The sequence below is a fragment of the Triticum urartu genome, chromosome 5A (genome assembly GCF_056163025.1).
Source record: "Triticum urartu cultivar PI428250 chromosome 5A, HENAU_Tu73, whole genome shotgun sequence".
NCBI lineage: Eukaryota > Viridiplantae > Streptophyta > Magnoliopsida > Poales > Poaceae > Triticum > Triticum urartu.
Window position 1 is genome coordinate 612,789,417 of NC_141877.1, and position 25,863 is coordinate 612,815,279.

General features: G+C 50.8%; 1 protein-coding gene and 1 pseudogene across 1 annotated transcript; both read left to right on the forward strand.

The window, feature by feature from the left end:
* The first annotated feature begins 8,468 nt into the window (after positions 1–8,468).
* Positions 8,469–12,378, forward strand: LOC125511054 (protein neprosin). The gene is made up of 7 exons (XM_048676335.2): positions 8,469–8,993; positions 9,569–9,655; positions 9,742–10,002; positions 10,135–10,299; positions 10,500–10,553; positions 10,665–10,811; positions 11,661–12,378. The coding sequence occupies exons 1-7, from the start codon at positions 8,850–8,852 to the stop codon at positions 12,036–12,038; spliced, it is 1,236 nt and encodes a 411-aa protein (XP_048532292.1). The 5' UTR covers positions 8,469–8,849; the 3' UTR covers positions 12,039–12,378.
* A 719-nt stretch (positions 12,379–13,097) lies between these two features.
* LOC125506198 (uncharacterized) lies at positions 13,098–13,562 on the forward strand (annotated as a pseudogene).
* Positions 13,563–25,863: the final 12,301 nt, after the last annotated feature.

Consider the following 25,863-nt stretch of genomic DNA (forward strand, 5'->3'; position numbering starts at 1 on the left):
CCGGAAGTCGTGTGAAACTGTAAGATGAAGCTACTGATGAAAGGAGAATTCAGATGGTCGCCCGTGCGCGACGAATTTAACAAAATTCATCCAAAATAGCTTCAAACATGAACACAAAATAAAAAAATTACGGTCGACGAAACTACGAATTGATCACAAAAATGAAACAATAACATCGATGCGCATCCTTTTTATGTAGAGCTTATCTCAAATTGATGCACCGTTATGTGTACTAGAAGGGACGTAAGAAAGGAGATTAGAGAAGGAGCTTACTTGAGGTGGAAGAAGAAACAACTTACAGGGTGTATACCGCTCGCATCCTCTCGTGCAAGAGGGCCCACCATATGCGCTCGAAGGTGGCTCACCTCAGCCTGGCCCGGTAAAAAGGCCGATTTGAGCGTTCTTCCAGATACAGACTGAGAGATGCTTTGTGTTTCGTGTGGTCTAACTTTTCAATGTGACACAGGTAATCAAACAGGCTAAAAACATTCCGCGCGAGTCTGGCTGGGCCTAATGCAGGCTATCAAGCGCGTCTGTATGGAGTATACTTCCTGGCGCTTTCAGTAAATTTTGCACCAGAGCTTGCTTGCGACTCATGCATGGACTCTATTCAGTGCAGTTTTGGTACACCTTAAGGCCTCCTTTGGTTTGGAGGAACTTTGTAGGATTTTCATAAGATAGGTTTTCTATAGGAAAAAAAATCCTTTAGAGCTCTTTGGTTTGTAGGAATGAAATCCTATTTCTATGGAGGAAATTCTTCTTGTCCTCCATATTTCATAGGAAAATAAACATTAACCTAAACTTAATGAAACAAAATTCTATGATGTAAATTAAAGAACGTCTCTTTTTCTATTTCTATGCATAGGATTTGAGATGCATGTCATCTCATTTTCTAGGACTTTTATATTCATAATATTCAAAGATTGTAACTTGAAAAAGGTACAACTGAGACACAGAGGGGTGGACAAAGTCCAGGCCTGTGTGTTGAGTACGCACAGCTTTGTAAGGGTACTCGTACGGTAGATTGGTGCATACGTTGCTTGCTGACTGCAGTAGTAGTACGTGGCAGCAGGATAGGATAGGATAGGTGGTCCTGTTAACATGGATGCGTAGGGCACGCTGTGATTGAGCGGACCACAAAATGTTCCCGTGCATAGTGCATAGCCGCATAGGAGAGTACAATTAGGCACGGGGTGTCATTTTGGTGATACGTCTCCTTGGGCCGGCCGGCGTCTCAACCACACACAGGAAAGCCATACTACTATCAAACTAGATGAGCTTTTAGTGTGTACCACAGCTGATGCATAGGTTTGGCCGTGCCGTCTAATCGTCCCCTGGACTGGATGCTGCTGACGGGGAACGTGCTGTTCGTATCCAAAGCGTACCTGTAGAATTTAGAGTTTAGAGTACGTAGTACGTAGACAGTAGACCAATGCATGCTGTTGGCACGTCATTTGTTTATATTGATTCAAGAGAAGGGACGGTGGCGGGCGGGAGAATGAGCAGGACGACGACGACACCCATGCTTAACAATCAAAATAAACACACCGACGGCGATCTCCATGCGAGGCATCCCTGTCAAGCCAGCCCAACTCGGGCTGGTTAGCACCACCATCCCAATCCCAATCAATCAAACAGCAGCAGTGCAAAGGGTGTGGCCGTACGTGCCTTTGTGCCTTGTTTTCTTTCTCTCTATCTTTGCCAGATTATATTCCTGTTGCTAGTTTATGATGCCAAGCATGCTGACCTAAGAGCAACTCCAACAGGGCGATTCATTTCGTCCATCTGCATTCGTTTAAATCGGTGCGGACAAAAGTAAAGACCCAATGCGTCCATCCAAACCCAAATCGCGTCCGCGCCAATACATTTGTGGCCGAAATGCGTCAGCACGGACGCGAAGCAGACACCACGCGCGTCTTCTCGGTGTCTGCCGCGTCCCTATCTAGCGGTCATCCAACCACCCAGCGGCCAGTTTGGTCAGCTTAATTTATGACGACCGTCCATCTCGGGTCCACGCGTCAGGGACGACGGTCGTCTTTTTTTAAGCTGACTGTGCAGGGGGGCGTCCTCATCCGCTTCCAGAAAGCTCCAGTCCCCATCTCGCTCCCCCGTCGGCGGCAACCCTAGCCACCCTAGTCAAGCCAGTTGGGGCTCTTCTCCGGCACCGGTAGCAACAAAGCCAAGGGCAAAGCCTCCGCCACCCCTTTTCCCCCTGAGCCCCCCTGCCTTCGCCGGCGCCAGCTTACCGGCCGAGGCAGCGCGTCAACGTGCCAGTGCACCATGCGGAGTGGCACTTGCAGAATCACGTGCCTCTCCCGTACCCTGACGCCACCTTGCCGCACGACTGGCATCTGAATCCGGAGAGGATCCCAGTGCCAACGGCGCCGCAGTCGGCTAGGGCGCATATGGAGGAGGTGCGGCGCCAGCAGGCACAGCTGACGCCGGAGCAGCGCAGCGACACCGCATACGCCTTTGACTAACCCAACTGGGCTCGTTGGTTCACCTTCCAGCACGAGGAGACCAGGCGGCACGGCGTCCGCAAAGTTGGCCGTAGGTCGCCGCTGCCCCCTCCTCGTCCGCGACGAGGACCAGGAGGCGGAGGATGCCTACCAGGCGGCCATGGTGGCCGTCCTCCAGGAGAGTGAAGAGGAGGAGCGTCACCGAGAGGAAGAGGAGGCGGCGTACCAGGCGGCCATGGCGGAGACCATGACCCTCTCCGCGGCGGGCGACTGCATCATGCCGCCGGTGGCCCCGCCTTCCCCCGTTAAGGCCGAGCCGGAGCCGACCCCCATCGAGCGCTACTCATGGACCGGGTGAGTGCGCGAGTGTGTCAGGGGTCACCCGGTCTGGATGGGGGCGACGCCGACGCAGGAGGTTGCGTACCTCGAACAATGGTGCCAGCGACGGCTGGCCGAGGAGCGCCGCCACGACGAATACCTCGAGATGCTCGAGCGCTCTGCCGAGGAGGAGGAGCGCGAGGCCGAGGAGGTGTGCCAGGGCCAGGAGGCGGCGGCACAGCCCGCGTCCGACATCAACGTCGTTGTCTGGAACACGACGTTCCCTTGGACCGGCCCTGCGCCGACGCTTATCGACCTCATCAGCCCCGATGACGACGACAAGGACGCCTAGAGCAGCGCGCTGTCTCATAGTTAGCTTTTTTTATGTTAGATGTGGACGCGTGGATTATCGCCAGCCTTCGTTGCCGGCTTTACTGTTTAATTAATGTTTGTTTTTATGTTTAAAAAGTTTGCATTCTATTTTTTTATGCGCCGTTAAAATAGATCAGGCCAGCGTTGGACTATGTGCCGATCCAAATGTGGAAGCGAACATTGATATCTGTCAGGCCGGTTCAAACGGACAAAAAAAACGAACAAATCCGCCGACTGATTGGGTTGACGCGTTGGAGTTGTTGTAATTAATTGGCGCGCTGCAGCCCTGCCTGCCTCCAGGAAGTTGGTTCGTTCGATCTTGACCGTAGGCTTGAATGTGGCATGCATGAAGACCGGACCGGAGAAGAGGATACAATGTCGTGCGTTCACTGCTTCAGCTGCTGCTTCATGCATCGGCACGTTGGGACAAGCCTGCTGGCTACAGCCACGCCAGCATTGCTCGCGGGGGAGGGAGGGAGGCACACCACGTGACATTATATCACGGCGTTTGAATTGAATTGATATTGAATTGCGCCCCATGACTGACTGACTGACCCCTCTTCTGTTCTTACCTGGGATCCCAGCACCAACGCCACTGCCAGTGCAACTGCCAGCCAGCGTCTCAGGGCATATAGTAGCATATGGATACATATGTCTCATGACAAAAAATAATTTAAATCATATGTGCTGATTTTTTCTCTCCAATGCATGCTATTACCAGTGGACCTTATCAAAAAATAGAAAGTGACTCTAACTACACATGCATCCCTCCTCTTCATTTCAACTTTTTTAACTTTATGCACTGAACCACACTTTTTGTCTCTAAGCACCGGCCTCCTGGAGAGAATCCTGCTTCCTCATCCGAACCTGTTTTTTTCTGTTATCCGATCCTACATGGCATGTGAGGCATCATCGTGGAGCTATGCATTGGCCATGCCCTCATCACACGCCAAGCTGACGTACTGACTTCTATATGCCGATTGTGCTCTGTTTCCACGTATCCCCTGCCGCCAAATAATACTACTCTTTCGGTCCAAATCCATTAATTACCATTGATTTAGTACAAATTTAGCATGACTTTGTGCTCAATCGACAACAACTAATATGGTTCGGAGGAAGTATATAAGTCATATCCATTTCAGCGCTGCTATACACACGATGGTCAGTGGACGATTTGTGAACGACAATTAGATCGGCTCGTCCATGCACAACAGTAAAAGTGAAGTAGACGGCTGGATTTGGTTGTCGTTCCCTTGTCGTGCAGTGCAGGGAGTTTCATCTGCATAGTAGTTTGGTATCCATTTGATCCTGTCCATTCATCTTGGCGCACGACTGATGTCCATTTTGTGCCATCCTTCATCAGCGAGTGAGGTAGTGAGCTAGGGCAGGCAATGCAATGATTCGGCTCTTACTGTTGGTAGGGAAGTATGGCCATTTGCTGTAGCACAGCATCCCTAGCTTAGTAGCTTTTGGTAACCACTTTCTCATGGCCGATCGTAAAAACAATAATAGAGGCACGAAAGTGCGTAGGAAAGAAAGGCGTCTTTCGGGCGCTTGTGGCATGAGCCATAGGAGAAAAGCCAGCAGCAAAAGCAAACCGACGGCTTTCTACACAGATTGATTCCCTGTGTTGGCCATCTTGCCTTGCCTTTTGTTTTACTTAAACTCTAGCAGCTTGTGCACCAAGCACATGCCATGCCACTGTCTCACAGCGCTGGTGCATCACCCAACTGGGCTTTCAAATGAGCTTTTTAACTCCAATCTTCAACTTATGAGACCAAAGTTCCTCGATCCATAAAATGGAGAGAATCATGTAGGTGTATAGGCAGCCCAGCCGTAGAAGAGTGAAAACTCTTTCATTTTACTGCTTGCTGCAGTGCTTTGCGCCGTTCCAAGCTGATTGTGTTTCCACCCTGTGGGCCTCAGACATCCGGCCCTCTTCGCATCGCACCCATATACAGATATACAGGATGTGTGTGGGGGTCCTGCCATGTGGGCCCTTGCCCCGTCAGAACCATAGAGGACCACACGTACGTACTGTACGTAAATGAATCTTGTAACTAGTGTTCAGCAAGTTGTTTTTACCCCGATTACCAAGACCGTAAAGATCATCCCGTTTTACTACTGATCAAGTGTAGCAGTGCTGCGTGCATTGACCATGTGTGCTCTTCTTTCTTACTGCTGCTCCCGCAACGCGCCAACAACCAGACCAGAGCAGACCAGATCACCAACCCCGGCACAGGCAGCAGCGGTAACACTATAATTACCGCCTGCAGTGTTTTACTACCACCAGGGGTTGTTTATGCAAAGGATTTAATTTGTTAATCGCTGCTGTTGGTGTTACTGACTGACGCGCCTCTGATTGAGAGAGACTAGTGCGAAAAAACATCCCCGGCGATGTTGTCTGCCGCGGCGACAGTTAAAATACTACTTAGCAGCAGAGTGATTGGTGTACGGACGGGGCTCTTGGCCTACGACATTGTTCTGAACGAGCATTGACCCATTTCGCAGCATTTCCACGAGCCGAGGAACGACCTGTGTGATGTTGTCGTGTATTTTTCATGAATGTATAGGTACAAATGAAGCAGTTTCATGTAGACTTTGCGTAGGATGGTCTCGTGCCTGGACTGGGTTGTCCCCTACAGATTGATCGATCGTAGTAATGCTGCTGTGTTGAGGGGAAAAAAGATCGTAGTAATGACGAACAGTGTTTGATAACGGAGGTTTGGGCGTGATTGCTTAAGCGCTTAAACAATCAGTAGTTTAGTACCATTGCTAGTACTGCACAAAAAGGTTAAGCAACATGTGTACTCTCCCTTTGCCAGTAGCACTGTACAAAACAAATAATCAAGCAACGGTGCAAGATTTGTAGCCTGACCTGTTTGTAGGCTTCTTGGCCAAAGCTCCCGTACAGTGGTAAGCAGCGGCCGGCTAATCACTTTTTACAAGGGAGCTTTTCACACCGGCTAATCACACGGTGCGTCCGACCGACCGACCGCCCGCACACCGGCCGGATCCGATGCCACACCACGGGAACCCTCCACCGCTTCCTTCTCACACGGCCGCTCGCACGCACCGAAAGGGGAAAGGCGGGTGGGTCCAAGCGGTCGGCGAGATTGCGCGCAGCGCGGCGGCAGCTCGCACGTGGCCGCGGGTGCGGGGTGAGCGGGACGGGACGTGACGCGCGCCGGGGCCCGATCCTGGTGGTGGTGGTGGTGGTGGTGGTGGAGGAAATTTTACCACACCGGGTGCACGCACGCACGCGCTGGCCGCCGTGTGGGAAGAAGATCGGGTTGGGCACGCGCACGTCCGAGGCGTGAACGGCGGCCATCATCTTATCTTTATCCTTGAACACAAAACAAAGAGCATGTCCGGTTCTATAACCAAGTTTCTAGTTTAGTTCACTATATATCTTCGCTAAACTTTGACCGCCTATACAGCACGTGGTGAGTGGTCTAATTCCTTTTTAGTTATGTAGGAAATGTATACTTCTTTTGACACGAAAGGGATGATACGAGTGAAGTTTAGGAGGCATGGAATTATGTATTACTCCCTCTGTCCCGGAATTTAAGATTGTTTTTGACACTATGCTAGTGTTAAAAATGTTTTCATGTTTTGGGACGAAAAAGTACAAAATACTTCCTCCGTTTCATATTACTTGTCGCTGAAACGAATGTATCTAGACTTATTGCAGTGTTAGATACATCCGTTTGAGCGACAACTAATATGGAACAGAGGGAGTATAAGTCTTTTTAGGGATTCCAACAAGTGACGACTACATACAGAACAAAATGAATGAATCTACACTTTAAAATATGTCTCTACATACATTCATATGTTGTAGTCCATTTGAAATGTCTACAAAAACTTATACTCCCTCTGTTTCTTTTTAGTCTGCATATAAGATTTGGTTAAAGTTAAACTTTCTTAACTTTGACTAAGTTTATAGAAAAAATATTAAGATTCACAATATGAAATAAATATTGTTAGATGCATCATGAAATAAACTTTCATACCATATAGCTTTAGTATTGTAGATGCTAATACTTTTTTCCATAAAGTTGGTCAAACTTTACAAAGTTTGGCTTTGATCAAATCTTATATGCAGACTAAAAAGAAACGTAGTGAGTATTTAGAAACAGAGGGAGTACTTCTTTATTCCAGGTTTACTTTGGTTTTTTTATAGGTGTATATGAAATATCTCGACTTCTACCAAGTACTCCCTCCGCTCACAATATAAGATGTTATAACTTTCTTTGTCAGACAGGTCTATATAGACATGTTTTATTGTACTCGTTTACTTATTTCATTCCGTACGTAGTTCATACTAAAATATTGAAAACATCTCCTACTTGTGAAACGGAGGGAGCAGAGTAATCAGGCCGGCAGGAAAACCAAAAACAACACGAAAATGTTGCAGTCTTTGTGATGCAATGTCTTCTTAAGCCTACATCGATCATCAAGTCAACATTTCTTTTTGCGAGCAATAAGTCAACATGTTGAGTGAACTTTTTTTTATTATGCATGTCATGTGTTGTTTACTTGATTCTTTTTTGAGTTAGCGTGGTTACCTTTTACATTTTTTCCGATTAAATGTTAACTTTCACCTATAAAAATAATCTTAGGTCAGCCGACCGTTGTATCTTTAGAACCTTCAAAAACCTAGTACTCCGTGCTTGTTTATTTTGGAGCAACTCACGTTGACTAGTAGCACAACAAAATAGGTCCAACAAATGTCATGCTACTATATCACCAAATCCTGCTTATGCCAATCTTATTTGGTTTGATAATTATTTTAGTTGGAATTTTTGATTTGTTATGTTGCATTGGTTTATATATCAACGACATTCATATCATTTTTTCTCTCTCCATTGAACGCGGTTTGTGTGCATGTTCTCATCACTCCGACGAAGTAGTACTACTACTTATATCATAACAAAGTTGGGCTCTTTCCTGCGTTGTGGAAACAAGGTTCGGTATGCTATTCGCCTGCTGCAACCTTTGTATTTTAGGGTTTGACATTTGCCAAGCATATCAATATGTTGCGTCCACAGCAAAGCAGATGCCATATCTTTCACAAAGATATAGGCTACTGCTCATCAACACAACCATTTCTTGTTTTGGAAAATCTATTTACTCATCGAACATACAGAAAATTGTCGCTGGGGCCCACATTCCAGTGGGGGCTGGCTGCGTCCGACGTGGGCTCGCCCGGAGCCCCGGAGCAATTTACGAATGGTGTACCGTACCGCAGGGGCATTTCCGTCCAGCGGCCCGCAAAAAGCCAGGCTCGAAAAACGGCAAAAGCCGCAGCGTGCGAGCTCGACTGGGCGGCGGACGGACGGCCTCTTCCCATCCCCGCAAAGAAAACAAACACCGCAGCGCACTCACTGCCAGCCGCGGCCTCGCTCCACTGCCCACTTGTTGCAAACCTCGCGCTACTCCCCAGCTCAGACGGCGTGGCGCCCGAGAGTGTGCCACCGCTCCGCACCCCCCACCCCCGCATTGTTTCAAAATCCGCAGGCCGGTCCCCGGAGGCGGCGCGGCGGTGGGTCGCCGGTGGGCAGGGGCGTCTCTGGTGCGGCAGGAGGAGGGGGTTCTTTCTTCTTGAAGCTTCGGCCGGAGCGCGGAGGCGGGCGAGAGGGGTCTGAGGGGCGGAGGAGCGGTGGAGGAGAGAGAGGGAGAGAGAGGAGCGGAGCTATGGCCGCTGCGCGCGTCGTCGCGTGCCTGCTGGCGGCGGTGATGTGCCTCTCGTGTGGGGCGGCGGCCGCCGCCAGGTCGCCGGAGGCCCGGATGCACCGCCACCTCAAGCGCCTCAACAAGCCGGCCGTCAAGAGCATCGAGGTACGTGCGTGCGTCCACTCCGACGAGCTAATAGCTAGATTCCTCTTGTGCCGTTGTTCTTCTCAAGATTTGAATGGGGATTTATTTTCTCCCTTCCTTCCTGGTCAAAGCCGGTGTCCGTTTCAATCTGCATTTTTTGGGGGGATTTGGGCGAGATTGATTCAACGGGCGCACTTCTTGGCTGCTCCAGTCGCTCAAAGTTACCACGCCCTGATTCAAAAAAGGATGGCTTTTCCGGGGGCTTGTTTTTTCCCGGCGGCTTGTTCTTGGGGCCGATTCGCTTTCTCGCTTTACGAATTTTGCAAAAGGTTAATGAAAAAATTTCAAGAAAGATGCCCACTACTTTGTGAGGAATTTCTTTCCTGCCTACTGCAAAATCTGAAGCTTCATCCGTGGATGCCAGCCAAAGTAGTAGTAGTACTGGTGTCCTTTTGCAAGCCATTCTTCATTTATTCTTGCTCAAAACTTCAGTCAGTGGATGCAAACCAAAGTAGTGGTGTCCTTTTGCAATGCTACGCAAACTTCAGTCAGTGGATGCTAACTTACGTTTGTTTGTTTGCAAATTAATCGAGCAGAGCCCTGACGGGGACATCATAGACTGCGTGCACATCTCGCACCAGCCGGCCTTCGACCACCCGTTCCTCAAGAACCACACCATCCAGGTACCAATCTTAAGCTTGATTTCAGATGCGTCAGCAGCAGCAGGAGAAGATGCCATTGTTTTTGCTGAACATTTTTGCGTCTGCAGATGAGGCCGAGCTATCACCCGGAGGGCCTGTACGACGAGTCCAAGGCCAATGTGGCCTCCTCCGGCGACGGCGAGCGGCCGATGGTTCAGCTCTGGCACCGCAACGGCAGGTGCGCACCGGGCACCGTCCCGGTCCGGAGGACCAAGAAGGACGACCTGATGCGCGCGAGCTCGATGCGGCGCTACGGCAGGAAGCACAAGCCCACGGTGGCGAACCCGATGTCGGTCGATCTCGCCATGCTCAACGAGGGCGGCCATCAAGTACGTGCACGCATTGCATCCATCTACTATCTCACTCGGTGTTTGTTTGAGTGGCAGCAAGGAAGAAGAAATGCCACTGACTGACTAGTGCTGTGTCTGAAGCATGAACTCTGACTGTTGTGTATTTTTCAGCACGCGATATCATACGTTCAGGGCGAGAAGTACTACGGCGCCAAGGCGACGATCAACGTGTGGGAGCCCAAGATCGAGCAGCCCAACGAGTTCAGCCTGTCCCAGCTGTGGATCTTGGGGGGCTCCTTCGGCGAGGACCTCAACAGCATCGAGGCTGGCTGGCAGGTACGTACACCGATAAGATCACCCAACCACATGCAGCTCCATGAGCTTGATCACTTCGCTCTCGGAGCCCATGTCTGTCTACTTAATGCCACACCGTCGCTGCGGTTGATTGATGGATAGCTCTGTTCCTACCGTTTCTAGCTAGCTCGGTGGTGTCACGGGCCCTCAACTTTTCTCTTTTCTGTTTGTTGGTTCATCAGGTTAGCCCGGACCTCTATGGGGACAACAATACAAGACTGTTCACCTACTGGACTGTAAGTTTTTCTCCCTTCACATAATCCTGTGAAAATCAAGCCTGAAATTCTTTGTGACATGTGCTTGTGTTGATCTTATTAACCTGTATATTTATGTTGTGTGTTGTGTAGAGTGATGCGTACCAGGCAACAGGGTGCTACAACATACTGTGCTCAGGGTTCGTCCAGATCAACAACGAGGTGGCCATGGGGGCCAGCATCTTCCCCATCTCGGGCTACTCCGGCTCGCAGTACGACATCAGCATACTCATCTGGAAGGTGAGTGGGGAAGCAGTTCATCCAGTACTGTTTGAGAATTGTCACCAACATGAATGCAGGCCACAGGGGATTTTGCCCACTTGCTGCTGTGCCCTTTACTCCTCTTGCTCCTTGACTGAACTCTGGGGCTCTGGCTCTGAAGATTATGTAGAGGGTGTTTGTTTCCAGGGACTTATTGGTCTAGGGACTTAAATAAGTCCCATCTAAGAGGGTGTTTGTTTCCAGAGACTTATTGGTCTAGGGACTTAAATAAGTCCCTATAAGTCCCATCTAAACCAAACAGGAGGGACTTATAGGGACTTAAAGTGGGCATTTGGGACTTATGAAATAAGACTCTCAAGGAGGGACTTATAGGGACTTATAGTTGTAATATGGTCTTATAGAGACTTATAAGTCCCAGGAACCAAACAGGCAGGGACTTTTTAGGGACTTGGGACTTATAAGTTGGGACTAAAAATAGTCCTAGGACTTATGAACCAAACAGGGCCTTAGTACATACCCCTCAGGCTCAGCATGTGGCTATGATACATGTTTTGTCAACAAGCTTTTTTAGCCTTGATGATTACTCTTAGTAGTGTTTGTCAATAGAAGCCTCATGAAGCATTGCTACCTTTCACCTCAGCAAGCGAGTGCCATGCCGAGATAGAAAGTCGAGTGTTTTTCATTCTATCACGCACGGGCAATGAGTGCGTTTCACGGCCTGCTTAGTGCACCATGAGTGTCGGCATCTTCTTGAAGCTAAACGCTAGACACTAATGATTCTATTTCTGTATAATATATCGTTATGCCGGGTCGGATACCATAATGCTGCATGTCTTCTAATTGGTCTACATTGCTACTCTTGAGCAGGATCCGAAGGAGGGTCACTGGTGGATGCAGTTTGGCAAGGAGTACGTGCTGGGTTACTGGCCGTCGTTCCTGTTCTCGTACCTGGCGGACAGCGCGTCGATGATCGAGTGGGGCGGGGAGGTGGTGAACTCGCAGGCGGAGGGGGTGCACACGTCGACGCAGATGGGCAGCGGGCACTTCCCGGAGGAGGGGTTCGGCAAGGCGAGCTACTTCAAGAACATCCAGGTGGTGGACAGCACCAACAACCTCAAGGCGCCCCATGGCATGGGCACCTTCACGGAGCAGTCCAACTGCTACGACGTGCAGAACGGCAACAACGCCGACTGGGGCTCCTACTTCTACTACGGCGGCCCCGGCCGGAGCGCCAACTGCCAGTGACTGACGAGCGAGCGAGCGAGCGAGCGAGCAAGCAGGCAAGTGTGCTCCATTCGCAAGTGTAATGTAGTAGTTCACCATCTGCATTGTTAGGCCTAGATGATGATAGGTGTCATGTGAATGGGTCCTGGTGTTGTCTCCTGATTTTTCTTTTTTTGTTTTTTGATTTTCTCCCGTGTGTCAATCAAGCCTTCTGAAGAGAAGCATGGCATGTGGTGTGGTCTGGTGGTGCACCAGTTGTGTCGCCTACCAAAGGGTCCTTTTCCATACTGTGGTAGCAGATTCATTCACCTGTCTGTCTTTGTTCGTGGCTATTATTGGATGGGGGGCTCTCTTCTTTTTCTCTCCTGGCCGGCTTGGGTTCATGCATGGCATGGCCCCATGCATGGGGAAGGGCAACAATACAATGGCTTTTGTTTCTCTTGGTCTTGGGAGGGACTTTCTCTCCTTTGGATGCCACTATCTATGTATGGCGCATCGAAAGCAGCAATGGGTTGTTTTGTCCCGTTGAGAACTCTGGAATGGTGTGCATTCTTCATGATGATGCCGCCAAAACTAGCGAGCAACTAAATGTTTACAATGGTAGTATTCATTGATCATCCTTGCATGAAGATAGTAGCAAGGCAGCATGAGCTGACAGAGGTTGAAGGAAATGATCTTTTTTGGGGCTGTTCCATGCAAGAATAGAATACACTGTTTGTGTTTTGAGGTAAAAGCACACCAGATACCTTAACTTGCATGGAATGTGATGATTTAGTCCCAAACTTGCAAAATGCAACTTCACCATGCTCCAACTTGCACCGAATGTGATGATTTGGTCCCCGGCCTATCACAGCGCGGCAAGTGGCAGCCAGCTGGCTGTGCCGGTCGTTGCCCGCACTTTCGCACAAAACACCCTACCGTTTTATCTAAATCAACCCATAGTACATGGCAATTGAATTAATTCTGTCTCAACTCGCATCTCTGGTAACCGAAACCGGCAGCGAATCACCGGAGCTCAACTGAGATACCAAAGTCACTCCTCTCTGATTCCCAACTGCTCCACCTCGCCAATCTCTTATCATGGCGACGGCGGCTGCATCCCGGCCCAGCGGCCCTGTCCTTTTGAGCCCCATTCCCAGCTACCACTCCGCCTCCCTCTCCCGCGTCAAGCTCTCCGCCGGCGGCTCATCGGTCAAGTCGGTCAGCGTCACGTCTCCCCCCTCCTCTCCCTCAGGCGGCGCCGCCAAGATCCGCCGGTCCTGCATGTGCTCCCCGAGGAACCACCCGGGCTCGTTCCGTTGCAGCCTGCACAAGGAGCGGAGGCCCCGACCGGCAGCACCAAGCCCGCCTCCCAGCCGCCCGTCGGCAGCGGCTGCTCTAGGCGCATGCTAAACGTGCTAGCGCAGCGCATGGGGAGCGGACACTGGGCACGCAGGGCGCTGGCTCCGTACCCCTCGGTGCAGCAACCGCGCCAACGGGTTCCGCGCCGGGGCCAGCCTGCTCTCCGCCATGTCCACGTCCATGGCTGGCGGCCGCCTGCAGTGAAAAAACAACAGCGTCGACATGCCATAGCGAAGATACTACTAGTACATACCCCCTCCCGAACACGTGAAACCTCACTTTCCCATTACTATTCGGGCTCGTCTCTCTCGCTCGTGCACACTGGAGATGAAGGACGGGGTTTGAGGCGGCAGCGCGGTTGGATCTCGAGATGGCTGGCGGCTGGATCTCAAGGAGGCAGGCGGCGCGGCGGCTAGATCTCGAGGAGCCAGGCGGCTCGGGCTGAGGAGACGCGGCGCCGGTGATTGAGGGTGGGGCGGCGGCCACGTGCATGGGGCTGGTCCGCTGGTGGATGCGTGAGACAATGAATCAGTATTTCTCTCTTCAGTTTGCCATCGTGTGTTTTGCGCTTTGTGTAGTTTTCCTGCTACTGTACTTTCTGCTGCTGTATGCACGGTTGTGGTGCCTGCTGTTGAGGCATGCTTGATGTGTGGTGCGCGTGCATCGATGCTCAATCAAAAAGATGATGATTCTGACGAACCAAACACATCCCAACTTGCAGGACGGGAGAAATCCCTGATTCCGATGAAGTTTCTGTGAAGTTTCATGGCGGAGCGGCTCACCCCCCCCCCCCCCCCCCCCCCCAGCTCTTCAACTTGCGCAAGAAGATGATGGACAGCTGGATAGCTTCTTTGGTCGGTACTGTTTCTTCGCCAGAAAGCAGTCGCCGCGCGCTATGTCTGTCAGTTTGGCTCTTGTCCCCATTGTAGTATTGCGTGCAGTGTTCATTTTTTCTTGATGGACGAGAAACATCGGTGCACTTTTTCAGATGAGCGAATGGAGCGATGAACACACAATACATAATAAGGGCGCGGACAAAGGAAAATTCTGAAATAAATCAGTAGCAAGCTTCCGTTGGAACCCTGCCGTTCACATGATGCCATGTACTGCAGTGTAGTGTAAATAGTTAACTGAATTGGTGTAGTGCAAAGGGGGTTTTGAGACAGAATTAATTCAAGTGCCATGTACCGTGGGTTGATTAGATAAAACGGCAGAGTGTTTTCTGCAAAAGTGCAGGCGATGACCGTTCCAGCCACTTGGCTGCCATTTGTCACGCTGTGATAGGCCTGGGATCAAATCGTCACATCCGGTGCAAGTTGGGGTATGATAAAGTTGCATTTTATAAGTTTGGGACTAAATCATCACATCTCATGCAAGTTAGGGTACCTGAGGTGCTTTTACCTCCTGTGTTTTCTTGCACATACCAGATGCAGTATTATTAAGCTGGCCAGGAACACATGTCTTGGATACCATATTCACGGTTTTGTGAACCGGAGAGGAAGAAGGATGTGCAGTACAGTCCATGGCTGCCTCCATTGACCGCCTCATTTGACTGTCATCAGCAAGTAAATAATCTGATCAGAGCCGCTGCCCCTGGAAGTTGGTCTGAATTGTTTGTTTTCCAAGGCCATCTCTGCTCGTCCCCCTCTTGCCTTCCTGCGCCCATGCTGCTTTGTTTGTCCTGTCCGAGCTTGGCCGCCCGCAATCAAATGTGCATGTCTGACTCTACTCTGCGTGTAAGATGCTGGGAATCATGTGCTGCCGCCTCGGATCCCCAGCCCGGTCCAGTCAAACCTAAACCTGTATTGCATTGCATCCACTGCGGCGGTCCATGGTACGTGCTCCGGCCGAGGAGGAGTACGGGGAATCGGGTGGCAGCTGGTGGCAGGGCAGCGGCACCAGCGAGCTGTCTGCGGCGAGGCTCGTTTGCTCGGTTCGGTGCGTGTGGCCTCGCAACATTTTTTTGCTGAGCAGTTCGTTCGTTGATCGGCCATCCAACTTGTAGTAGTACTGATCTACGGCCTCGTAACAAAGATTGGTTTGGTTTGGTTTGGTAGGGGTACATGTATCATGTATGGTACTACGGGCGGACAATAATTCTGAGTCATGTGTTGGTGGGTTCTCTTCTCTGTTGTGGCGACAGGAAAAGGCAGTGTGGATTGGAAGGCGATGGGCCGATGGGGTCACTCGCGTCCAGATCCAGTCATTCATTCATGCTCAGATTTCAGATGATGATGCGCTAGAGGAGGGGGAGGAGGCACGGGCTGGAGGCGCTCACGTGCCCAGCGGTACGCCTGTACCGGTGACTAATGTACCGTCGTTGTGCTCTACCCACCTCTGAAGATGATGCCCGGTGTGAGCACAGTACTAGCGTACGCCATCTTGAAAGCTTCTAGCTTCTCTCGCGACATTCACACATACAGTATAAGTTTGTTGTGTCATCAATCGGTCAAAACCATTTCAAAGTTAAAGCATGATTTGTTCTCATTCTGATTTTCTTCTTCTTCTTTGGATCTGACCATTTTGCTGCGGTCATCGTGCTGTCATGGTCAATAACGGTAGGAACCTGGTCAACGTCCCTCATTCATCACAACACTCACGGACATAGACAAGTGGCTACCGGCAGGGTCTGCAGTTGTAGACCCATTATAGCCTACCGCCAGGCTCGATGGCGGTAGCCCCCTCAAGAGGTAAAAGAGGGAGGGGGGCACCCATTCACCCCTATCTTCCTCCTTTCCTCCACGAAAACATAAGAGATCTCCATTTGTGCATCGTTTTTGTGGATCTTGGGGCCAAATTGAGGAAGGTAATCATTTTACATCCCTTCAATTACCTTTTGTCAGATCTTTTTAGTATTTTTATGCATTTTTGGCACTAGGCGCAACCTAGTTCCTTAATATGATTCAATATGAATTTAGGGCATCTACAACCGCGATGGGAAAATCCGGCCCCCAAACACCCGCGGACGCGTTCGGGCATGTCGGCGGACACTGACCGGTCACGCCTCAAATAATGCAATCCACATCCGGATACCTCAAATAAGAAACCTCAAATCCATATTATTACATGCCACATAGTGATCTTTAAGCGGAGCTCGTCCGGTCGTCATGGCCATGTCTGGCTGCCGGCTGCAGTCCCCAGAGTGTTGGTCCGGGCACCGGCAAGGTAGAGTAGGGCATGGGACTCAGGGTGCCGTCGTCTCCCATGCCCTACTCTTCCTCGTCGGAGCCCAGAACCCGTTGGGTGCCGGTGGACGTTAGATCGATGATGGATTCGTCTTGGGACAAGCTGGCGACATCCACCACGACGCGTTTGCGATATCCGGAGAATGCGACTCCGCCTCGTCAATGTCCACCACCGCGAGCACTGCCGCCGCCTCACACGCCCGCTGCCCTGCACGGTGGGCATGGCGCACATTGTTTGCGTCGGACGACGCACACGGCACGTCCATGGCCTCGGCGCGCCAACGTAGGGGTTGCACATCTGCCACCCGTCCAGACGCCAGATGGACCACACCGCCTCCGGTGAGGTAGCCACGGCTGTCCTAGCACCGGATCCATTGCCATTTGGGCTTACACAATGGATTCCCGATGGAATGAGTCCGAGCGCTGTGCACGGGCCTCCTCCCGGGAGCAGCAAAGTGCAAGCCGGATGGCCATCTCCTCTTCGGGGTCGCGTTGGATGAGCTCAGGGTCGATGGATCTGGAGGTGAAGATCTCGGATCCCCTGCCCGTCATGCGGGAGACAACCGAACATCGCTAGGGACGTGCTTGGGTGGCAGAGGGGAGTGGAGTGAAGTGGCTAGGGTTTGATCCGGTGAGCGGATGGGGAGGAATATATGTGGGGGTGGGGTGGGCTAGCGTGCCCAGGTGCCCCCACATCCGTCCCATATTTGGTTTGGATATGAGGGGTGCCGGTCAGCCCAGGCGTTTGAGGCCCGTTTGGGGCGCCCGTCCGGGTCAAAATTTCGCGACCGAACAGTGACCGGGCGGCTCGCCCGGGTGTATGAGGCAGGTTTGAGGCACCCGACTATAGATGCTCTTAGATTGGCACATGTGTTTTTGTGTGGTTGTATATGTGTGGGTATATGGATATGTGGATGAATGTTGCCACCTAGTTCCTCAATATGTGTTTGGTAAGCATATGTATGGTTATGATGTTGAATGTTGCTATGGTGATGCTTGAATCTATGAATATGCTAATGTTGATGATTAGGGTTAGGTTATGGTGATGCTTGTGGTTTTGTAGCAAGAACTATGTTTTGGTCACTCACTAACATTCTCGCTAAATACTCATGTAGGATGGACAACATTACCAGCAGTGAGAAAAGTTATGAGGCGGCGGAAGAACGTCGGCGCCAACTCATCGAGGTAGAGACAAACAGGTGGGTAAAGAGTTGTGACAAGGCGTATGCAACTATGAGGGAGTTTAATCTGTATTAGTTCCCTGAGTACCCTCCAAAGGTCATCGCTTAAAAAGAAAATAATCACATTGAGCTTGAGACGAAGGAAGATGATTGTAGACACGAACTAAAAATGCAAATCACATTTCCCGCTAGTAGGGAAGCATTTGATCCGATGGACTTGAAAAGGCTAGGGCAGATCATTGGGTAGAAAATCAAGGAATGAGCGTCACCGATACCTAGCCATGCTGCTCCCTGGTATTGTATTCGCAAAAGAATGAATGTCGTCAGTTGCTGGCCAGGATCCAATGATATTCAATTGGAGCCTATGCCATATCGTGATCAGGAAATTGCAAACAAGAAATATTCTAGGGATTAGATGCAGCGAGACCCCCTTTTCGATGCTTCGAGATTATTTGAACTCTCGTGATGTTTTATGTCATTTGAACTCCAAGATGTCGTGTGTCATTTGAACTCCCTGATTTTGTATGTCATTGGAACTCCAAGATGCATGTCATTTGAACTAAGTGATATTGTATATTCCCTTTTGACCTCGAAAATGTTGCATCTCCTTTGAACTTAGCGATCCTTGTGCAATTTGGTTGAAATAGTTTGTTTATTTTGGGGGTTAAATTCTGTTAGCTATGAAATTAGTTGAGATGAAAAATACAAAATTGTAATGGGAAGTTAACTTGTGCAAGCAATGTCACAAGCCTACTGATGAAGCTATGTACCTAGGATAGGGTCATGGACCTGTCCAGCATACCCTCCCCAAGGACATCTTTACAAAGAATTAGAAGCAGTCGAAGAGAAATCATCATCCACTCGACCGCGGAGATGCACTCACTCAACCACCTTAAAGACACTCGACCACCAGAAGATGAGGAACCCTCCACTCTGCAACGGTTAGGACTTAAACCATAGCATTATGAGCATTTATGACATTTTACTATAGACGTTACCAGTAACGCCTTTCCTTTATGAGCATTGAACCCTGAGTAACGGAGGGGAGCTGGGGTCCTGGCGCACTCTATATAAGCCACCCCCTCCTCTGGGACAAGGATTCACACTTTTTTGTAAACTCTCACACACATATAATCCAGTCGACCGCCTCAGGGCACCGAGACATAGGGCTATTACTTCCTCCGAGAAGGGCCTGAACTCGTAAAACTCGTGTGTACAACTACTCCATAGCTAGGATCTTGCCTCCTCATACCTACCCCCATTCTATTGTCAGTCTTAGATCCACGACAGTTGGCGCCCACCGTGGGGCAGGTGTCTTAGCGACTTATTGGAGAAGTTGCATTTTTTTCGATCCCCATCATCATGGTTCCAGGCGGAAGTTTGGCTGAGGGCCGCGAGATCCGTCTCGGTGCGCTCGTGTTTGTCACCGACGACTCCGCTTGGCTTCAAGAGGCACCACTCGACGTCGACGCGCTCCCCGCCCGCGGGGCGATGCACTTTCACGCGTGCGTCCGCGGCGTCCTCCTGCGGCAACCGTCGACCCAATACCAGTCGACTCCAACGGCTTTCCCCCTCCCTGCGACCCGCCGGAGCAAGCGCACCGGCCGGTCGCCCGCCAGTCGGCCACCCCTCAAGTCGCGGCGCTCGAGCCTGACGAGTCTCTCTACGGCCTGTTCGATCTGTCGACTGGCTCCGTAGAGACTGCATCCGAGTGCGGCAGCAATGACTCGGCAGCGGAAGTCCTGATGGTCAATGGACCACGCGGTCCTCCTGGCTTCGATCGTGAAGACGGAGGTGACGGGAACGGCGATCCGTCACGCGTTCACGAGGAGTACCGCCCCGAGCCTCTCTCCTCGCAGCAGAGAGAAGAACTTCATCGCCGAAACATGGATGCCCTACATACTCCAATAGTTGGAGAAACGCCCGAGGCCCAGGCCTTGGAACAGGCTCTCTTGGCCAATCTGGCTGAGCTCACTCAGCTGGAGAACCTACAGCGCGCACTCGACAATCGCGCTCGTCAACGTGCTCCTGAGTCTAGCCGACGCCAACTTTTTCCACCTCCGGCTCAGGTATACCGGACACCGATCCAAAACCTAGCAGCTGCTGCCCGGATAGCAGAGTCGATTCAACCTTCCCAGTCAGAAGCTGGCCAAGGTCTGGCGCAGATCAGGGCCTTGCTCCGGGCAGCAGGAGAGCAGAATACGGCCGTGTCTCAGTCGCGGGATAGGATCCATAGCAGATCTGTGGTCGCAGATACGGTCCAGTCGGCCCATAGCCCGAGATAGCCCCCGAGGCGTGAGGGACATGGAGAGCGGCGCGATCAGTACAGAACCCATGAGCAGTATGATCGTCGAGCCGATCGAGATGGTCGCCGTCGAGTGCCCACGCCTCCTCCAAGGAGTGGGTCGTACGTGCCGCGGCCACATGAAGACAGGCGCCCTAACAGCGTCGGAAGAGGTATTCCAGTCGACCCCAGAGAGCCAGGCTTTGATGCGAGATCTATTCTCGTACAAGGCTTGTTCGACAGAAACAGAGCTCACCGAGATGGCATGACAGAGGCCCGCAAACCAGCAATAGGGTGCATGTCTCTGGCCCAGAGTGCTTCAGCAGAGCTATCAGAGCTGCAGTGATTCCCCCCAACTTCAGGTTGGCGGCTGGAGTCAGTAAGTTCAATGGAGAGTCCAAGCCTGACACCTGGCTCGAAGACTACCGAGTGGCTGTCCAGATTGGTGGCGGCAATGATGAGGTGGCCATGAAACACCTTCCTCTGATGTTGGAGGGCTCGGCTAGGGCGTGGCTGAATCAGTTGGCACCTGGAGCATCTATACTTGGGAAGATCTCACCCGAGTGTTTGTCAGAACGTTTGAGGGTACTTGCAAATGGCCGGCAGGTTTGACAGAATTACAGTGTTGCGTCCAGAAACCGAATGAAACTTTGAGAGATTATATCCATAGGTGGATCACCCTACACCACACGGTGGAAGATGTGTCTGATCATCAGGCAATTTGTGCTTTCAAGGAAGGCGTCAGGTACCGGGAGTTGTACCTGAAATTCGGCCGGACAGGAAACATGACTCTGATCGGATGATGGAAATCGCCACCAAGTATGCCAATGGTGAAGAGGAGGAGCGACTGCGGAGCGGCAAGCACAAAGCAGTCGCCCACGAAGCCGGAGAAGGAAACTCAGTCGGAAACAAAAACGCAAGGCCGAACCAGCTGCTCCGGGTGAGGCCTTGGCTGTGGTTCAAGGAAAGTTCAAGGGGAAGCCCAAAGGGCCGTGGAACCTCAATAAAGTAAAAGATCAGGATGGAAATGACGTGTTGGATCTGCCGTGCCATATCCACACCAAAAAAGACGAAGAAGGTAATTTCATTTACCCGAAGCATACCACTCGACAGTGTCGGCTCCTGATCCAGCAGTTCCGAGAGAAACAGCCCAAGGAAAAGGAGAAGGAGGCAGACAAGGCTGAGAGTGAAGGAGAAGATGATGATGGTTATCCTCACATGGATTCCACTATGATGATTTTTGTTGATGTTGGAAACAAGAGTCGATTGAAAGTCATCAACAGAGAAGTGAACATGGTCGCTCCGGCGACACCCAGTTACTTGAAATGGTTGCAGACTGCCATTACATTCGACCAGTCTGATCATCCAGCGCACATCGCCACCCCTGGGAGGCAAGCGCTGGTGGTCGACCCGGTGGTCAAATGCACTCGACTGACAAATGTCCTGATGGACAGTGGCAGTGGCCTGAACATTCTGTATGCAGAAACGTTGAAAGGAATGGGCATTCCGATGTCCAGACTCAGTGAAAGCCATATGAGTTTCCATGGGGTCATCCTGGGCAAGAAAGCTGCGTCCCTCGGTCAGATTGTACTCGACGTGGTTTTCGGTGATGCCAAAAATTACCGCAAAGAAAAGTTGACGTTTGAAGTCGTGGATTTTCAGAGTGCGTATCATGCAATTCTTGGCAGGACGGCTTATGCACGATTCATGGCTCGACCTTGTTACGTGTACCTCAAACTGAAGATGCCTGGTCCCAGAGGAGTGATCACTATCTCTGGTAATCGGAAAAAGGCAGAAGAGTGTTTCCAGAGGGCTCAAAGATCGCCGATGCCCAAATGGCCGTGGCAGAATTGCAAGAATACCAGAAAAATGCAGACCCGAGTGACTTGTTGCGAGCCAAGAAGCCAGCCACGGATTCAACATTCCAGTCGTCTGGCGAGACGAAGTCTGTTCACATCCACCCGACGGACCCCAATGCAGCTCCGACCCACATTTCGACCACATTCGACTCCAAATAGGAAGAAGCGCTCATCCAGTTCCTCCGTGAGAAATGGGACATCTTTGCATGGAAGCCTTCTGACATGCCAGGTGTTCCCAGGGGACTGGCTGAGCATCGTTTGCGAGTCGACCCGAAAGTGAAACCAGTCAAAGAGCATCTTCGACGGTCCGCCGTCCAGAAAAGAAAAGCAATCGGCAAAGAGGTGGCTCGGCTTTTGGCAGCTGAGTTTATCCGAGAGATTTACCACTCCGAGTGGTTAGCCAATGTTGTCATGGTCCCAAAGAAAGATGACTCACTCCGCATGTGCATCGATTTCAAGCATATCAATCGGGCCTGCCCGAAAGATCACTTCCCTCTCCCTCGCATCGATCAGATAGTCGACTCGACTGCTGGGTGCGAGCGTTTGTCCTTTTTGGATGCCTACTCCGGGTACCACCAGATCCGTCTGTATGGACCCGACGAAATAAAGACAGCCTTTATCTCCCCGTTCGGGTGCTTCTGTTATGTCACAATGCCATTCGGCTTGAAGAACGCTGGAGCCACATTTATGCGAATGATTCAGAAGTGCCTGCTCACTCAGATCAGCCGGAATGTGGAGGCATACATGGATGACATTATGGTCAAGTCACGTAAAGGTTCCGACCTGCTGACCGACCTCGCTGGAACCTTTGCCAACCTCAGAAGGTATGATATCAAGCTCAATCCATCAAAGTGCACGTTTGGAGTTCCAGGCGGAAAGTTGCTCGGTTTTCTTGTTTCCGAACGAGGAATCGATGCTAACCCAGAGAAAGTAGGCGCTATACTTCGGATGAAACGCCCTGTGCGTGTGCATGATGTCCAGAAGATTACTGGTTGCTTGGCCGTCCTAAGTCGATTCATTTCTCGCCTCGGTGAAAAGGTGCTGCCTCTTTACCGACTGATGAAGAAATCAGATAAGTTCGAGTGGACTCCAGAAGGTGATACAACATTTGCAGAGCTAAAAGCCCTGCTTTCCACCCAGCCGGTGCTTGCTGCTCCAATCAGCAAAGAGCCTCCTTTGCTTTATATAGCAGCCACTGGACAAGTCGTCAGTACAGTACTTACGGTCGAGCGGGAAGAAGAAGGAAAAGCGTACAAAGTTCAACGCCTAGTTTATTATATTTCCGAAGTCCTGACCCCGTCAAAGCAGAGATATCCTCACTACCAGAAGCTTGTCTATGGAATTTACATGACCATGAAGAAGGTTGCACACTACTTCTCAGATCACTCTGTTACAGTCATCAGCGACGCTCCATTGTCAGAGATTCTGCACAACAGGGATGCAACTGGTCGAGTGGCAAAATGGGCGATTGAACTCCTTCCCTTGGATATCAAGTTTGAGGCAAAGAAAGCTATCAAGTCCCAAGCAATAGCAGATTTCCTCGCCGAGTGGATCGAACAGCAACTGCCGACTCAAGTTCACTCGGAACACTGGACCATGTTCTTTGACGGATCCAAGATGTTGAACGGTTCTAGTGCTGGAGTAGTTCTAGTTTCCCCCGAGGAGACAAGCTCAGGTATGTCCTCCAGATTCACTTTGATTCCTCCAACAATGAAGCAGAGTATGAAGCACTCCTGTATGGGTTGCGCGTGGCCATCTCACTCGGCGTCCGTCGCCTCATGGTCTATAGTGACTCAGATTTGGTAGTTAATCAAGTGATGAAGGAGTGGGACGTCAGAAGCCCAGCCATGACTGGTTACTGCAACGCGGTGAGAAAGCTTGAGAAGAAGTTCGAGGGGTTAGAACTCCACCACATCCCCCGATTGAAAAATCAAGCAGCCGATGAATTGGCAAAGATAGGTTCCAAGAGAGAAGCCATTCCCAGCAATGTGTTCTTGGAGCATATTCACACGCCGACAGTTCAGGAAGACCATTTCACTGAAGAGCCCCCACAACCCAAGAGCGCCACGGATCCGACTGAAGTCGAGGTCCCAGCTGTGGTCGACCTAATCATGGAGGTTCTGGCCATTACTCCCGACTGGACGGTGCCCTACATTGCGTACATCCTCAGGAAAGAGCTCCCAGAGGATGAAGAAGAAGCTCGACAGATCGTCCAACGATCTAAAGCTTTTACTGTGATAAGAGGGCAGCTATTCAGAGAAAGTGTGACTGGAGTCGGTCAGAAGTGCATGACACCAGAAGAAGGTCGAATGATCCTCAATGACATCCACTCGGGGACCTGTGGTCACCATGCGTCCTCTCGGGCCATCGTGGCTAAAACATACCGAGATGGATTCTATTGGCCACGAGCAAATGAGATGGCGAAAGATATAGTCGACAGATGTGAAGGCTGTCAATTTTACTCCGATATGTCTCACAAGCCAGCGTCAGCCCTGAAGACCATTCCCCTCGTCTGGCCCTTCGCTGTTTGGGGACTAGATATGGTTGGACCGCTGAGGACCGGCAAAAGCGGCTTCACTCACGTGCTCATTGCAGTCGACAAGTTTACCAAATGGATCGAAGCCAAACCTATCAAGAACTTTGACGCTAGAACCGCTGTCTGTTTTATCAGAGAATTGAAATTCAGATATGGAGTCCTGCACAACATCATCACGGACAACGGGTCGAACTTCAATTCCGATGAGTTCAGAATTTTCTGCGCCTCTCAGGGCACTCGAGTCGACTATGCTTCTGTTGCTCACCTGCAGTCAAACGGACAAGCAGAAAGAGCCAATGGCCTAATTCTCAAAGGACTGAAGCCCCGACTGATGCGTGATCTCAAACACGCAGCAGGTGCTTGGGTTGATGAACTTCCGTCAGTTCTGTGGGGTTTAAGGACAACTCCTAATCGCTCGACCGGAAGAACTCCTTTCTTCTTAGTCTATGGAGCCGAAGTTGTTCTGCCAAGTGACTTGCTCCACAACGCACCCCGAGTTGAACTCTTCTCTGAAGCAGAAGCAGAGCAGGCCCGACAAGATTCAGTCGATCTCTTAGAGGAGGAAAGAGAGATGGCCTTGATCCGCTCGACCATTTATCAACAAGATTTGCGTCGATTCCACGCCAGGAATGTGAGGGGTCGGGCCTTTCAAGAAGGAGACTTGGTTCTTCGAGTGGACCAGCAAAAACCACACAAGCTCGCTCCAACTTGGGAAGGCCCCTTCATCGTCACCAAAGTTCTCCACAACGGAGCATACCATCTTTACAGTATCGAGCATCAGAAAGACGAGCCACGGGCTTGGAACGCGGAGCTGCTCCGCCCCTTTTATACTTAAACACTCGTTTGAATAAAATGTAATAAGAAACACCTTTTGTAATTCGTTTATCAAAGACAAGATCTTACGGTTCTCTCATTCGATTGTGTTGTTCTTATTTACTCCTGAAATCCCCCAGTGGGTGGGCTTAGTCGTGAATCCGTTCCGCCTAAGTTCGAAAAAATCCTACCGAGTGGAGAGCAATCCTCCCACTCGGGGGCTTAACTGCAGTCGAGCACTCGCCTAAGTCCTCTCACTAAGAGGCTTAACAGCAGTCCAACACTCGCCTAAGTTTGAAAAAAATCCTACCGAGTGGAGAGCAATCCTCCCACTCGGGGGCTTAGTTGCAGTCGAGCACTCACCTAAGTTCTCTCAATAAGAGGCTTAACGGCAGTCCAGCACTCTCCTAAGTTTGAAAAAATCCTACTAAGTGGAGAGCAATCCTCCCACTCGAGCTGCAGTCGAGCACTCGCCTAAGTTCTCTCACTAAGAGACTTAACGGCAGTCCAGCATTCGCCTAAGTTTGAAAAAATCCTACCGAGTGGAGAGCAATCCTCCCACTCGGGGGGCTTAGCTATAGTCGAGCACTCGCCTAAGTTCTCTCACTAAGAGACTTAACGGCAGTCCAGCACTCGCCTAAGTTTGA

Excerpts from the sequence above, each read along its gene's own strand:
- LOC125511054 (XM_048676335.2), top strand. The coding sequence starts at position 8,850 with ATGGCCGCTGCGCGCGTCGTCGCGTGCCTGCTGGCGGCGGTGATGTGC. Across the intron at positions 9,656-9,741 it reads TCAAGAACCACACCATCCAG|ATGAGGCCGAGCTATCACCC; the intron begins GTACCAATCTTA and ends TTGCGTCTGCAG. Across the intron at positions 10,300-10,499 it reads GCATCGAGGCTGGCTGGCAG|GTTAGCCCGGACCTCTATGG; the intron begins GTACGTACACCG and ends TTGGTTCATCAG.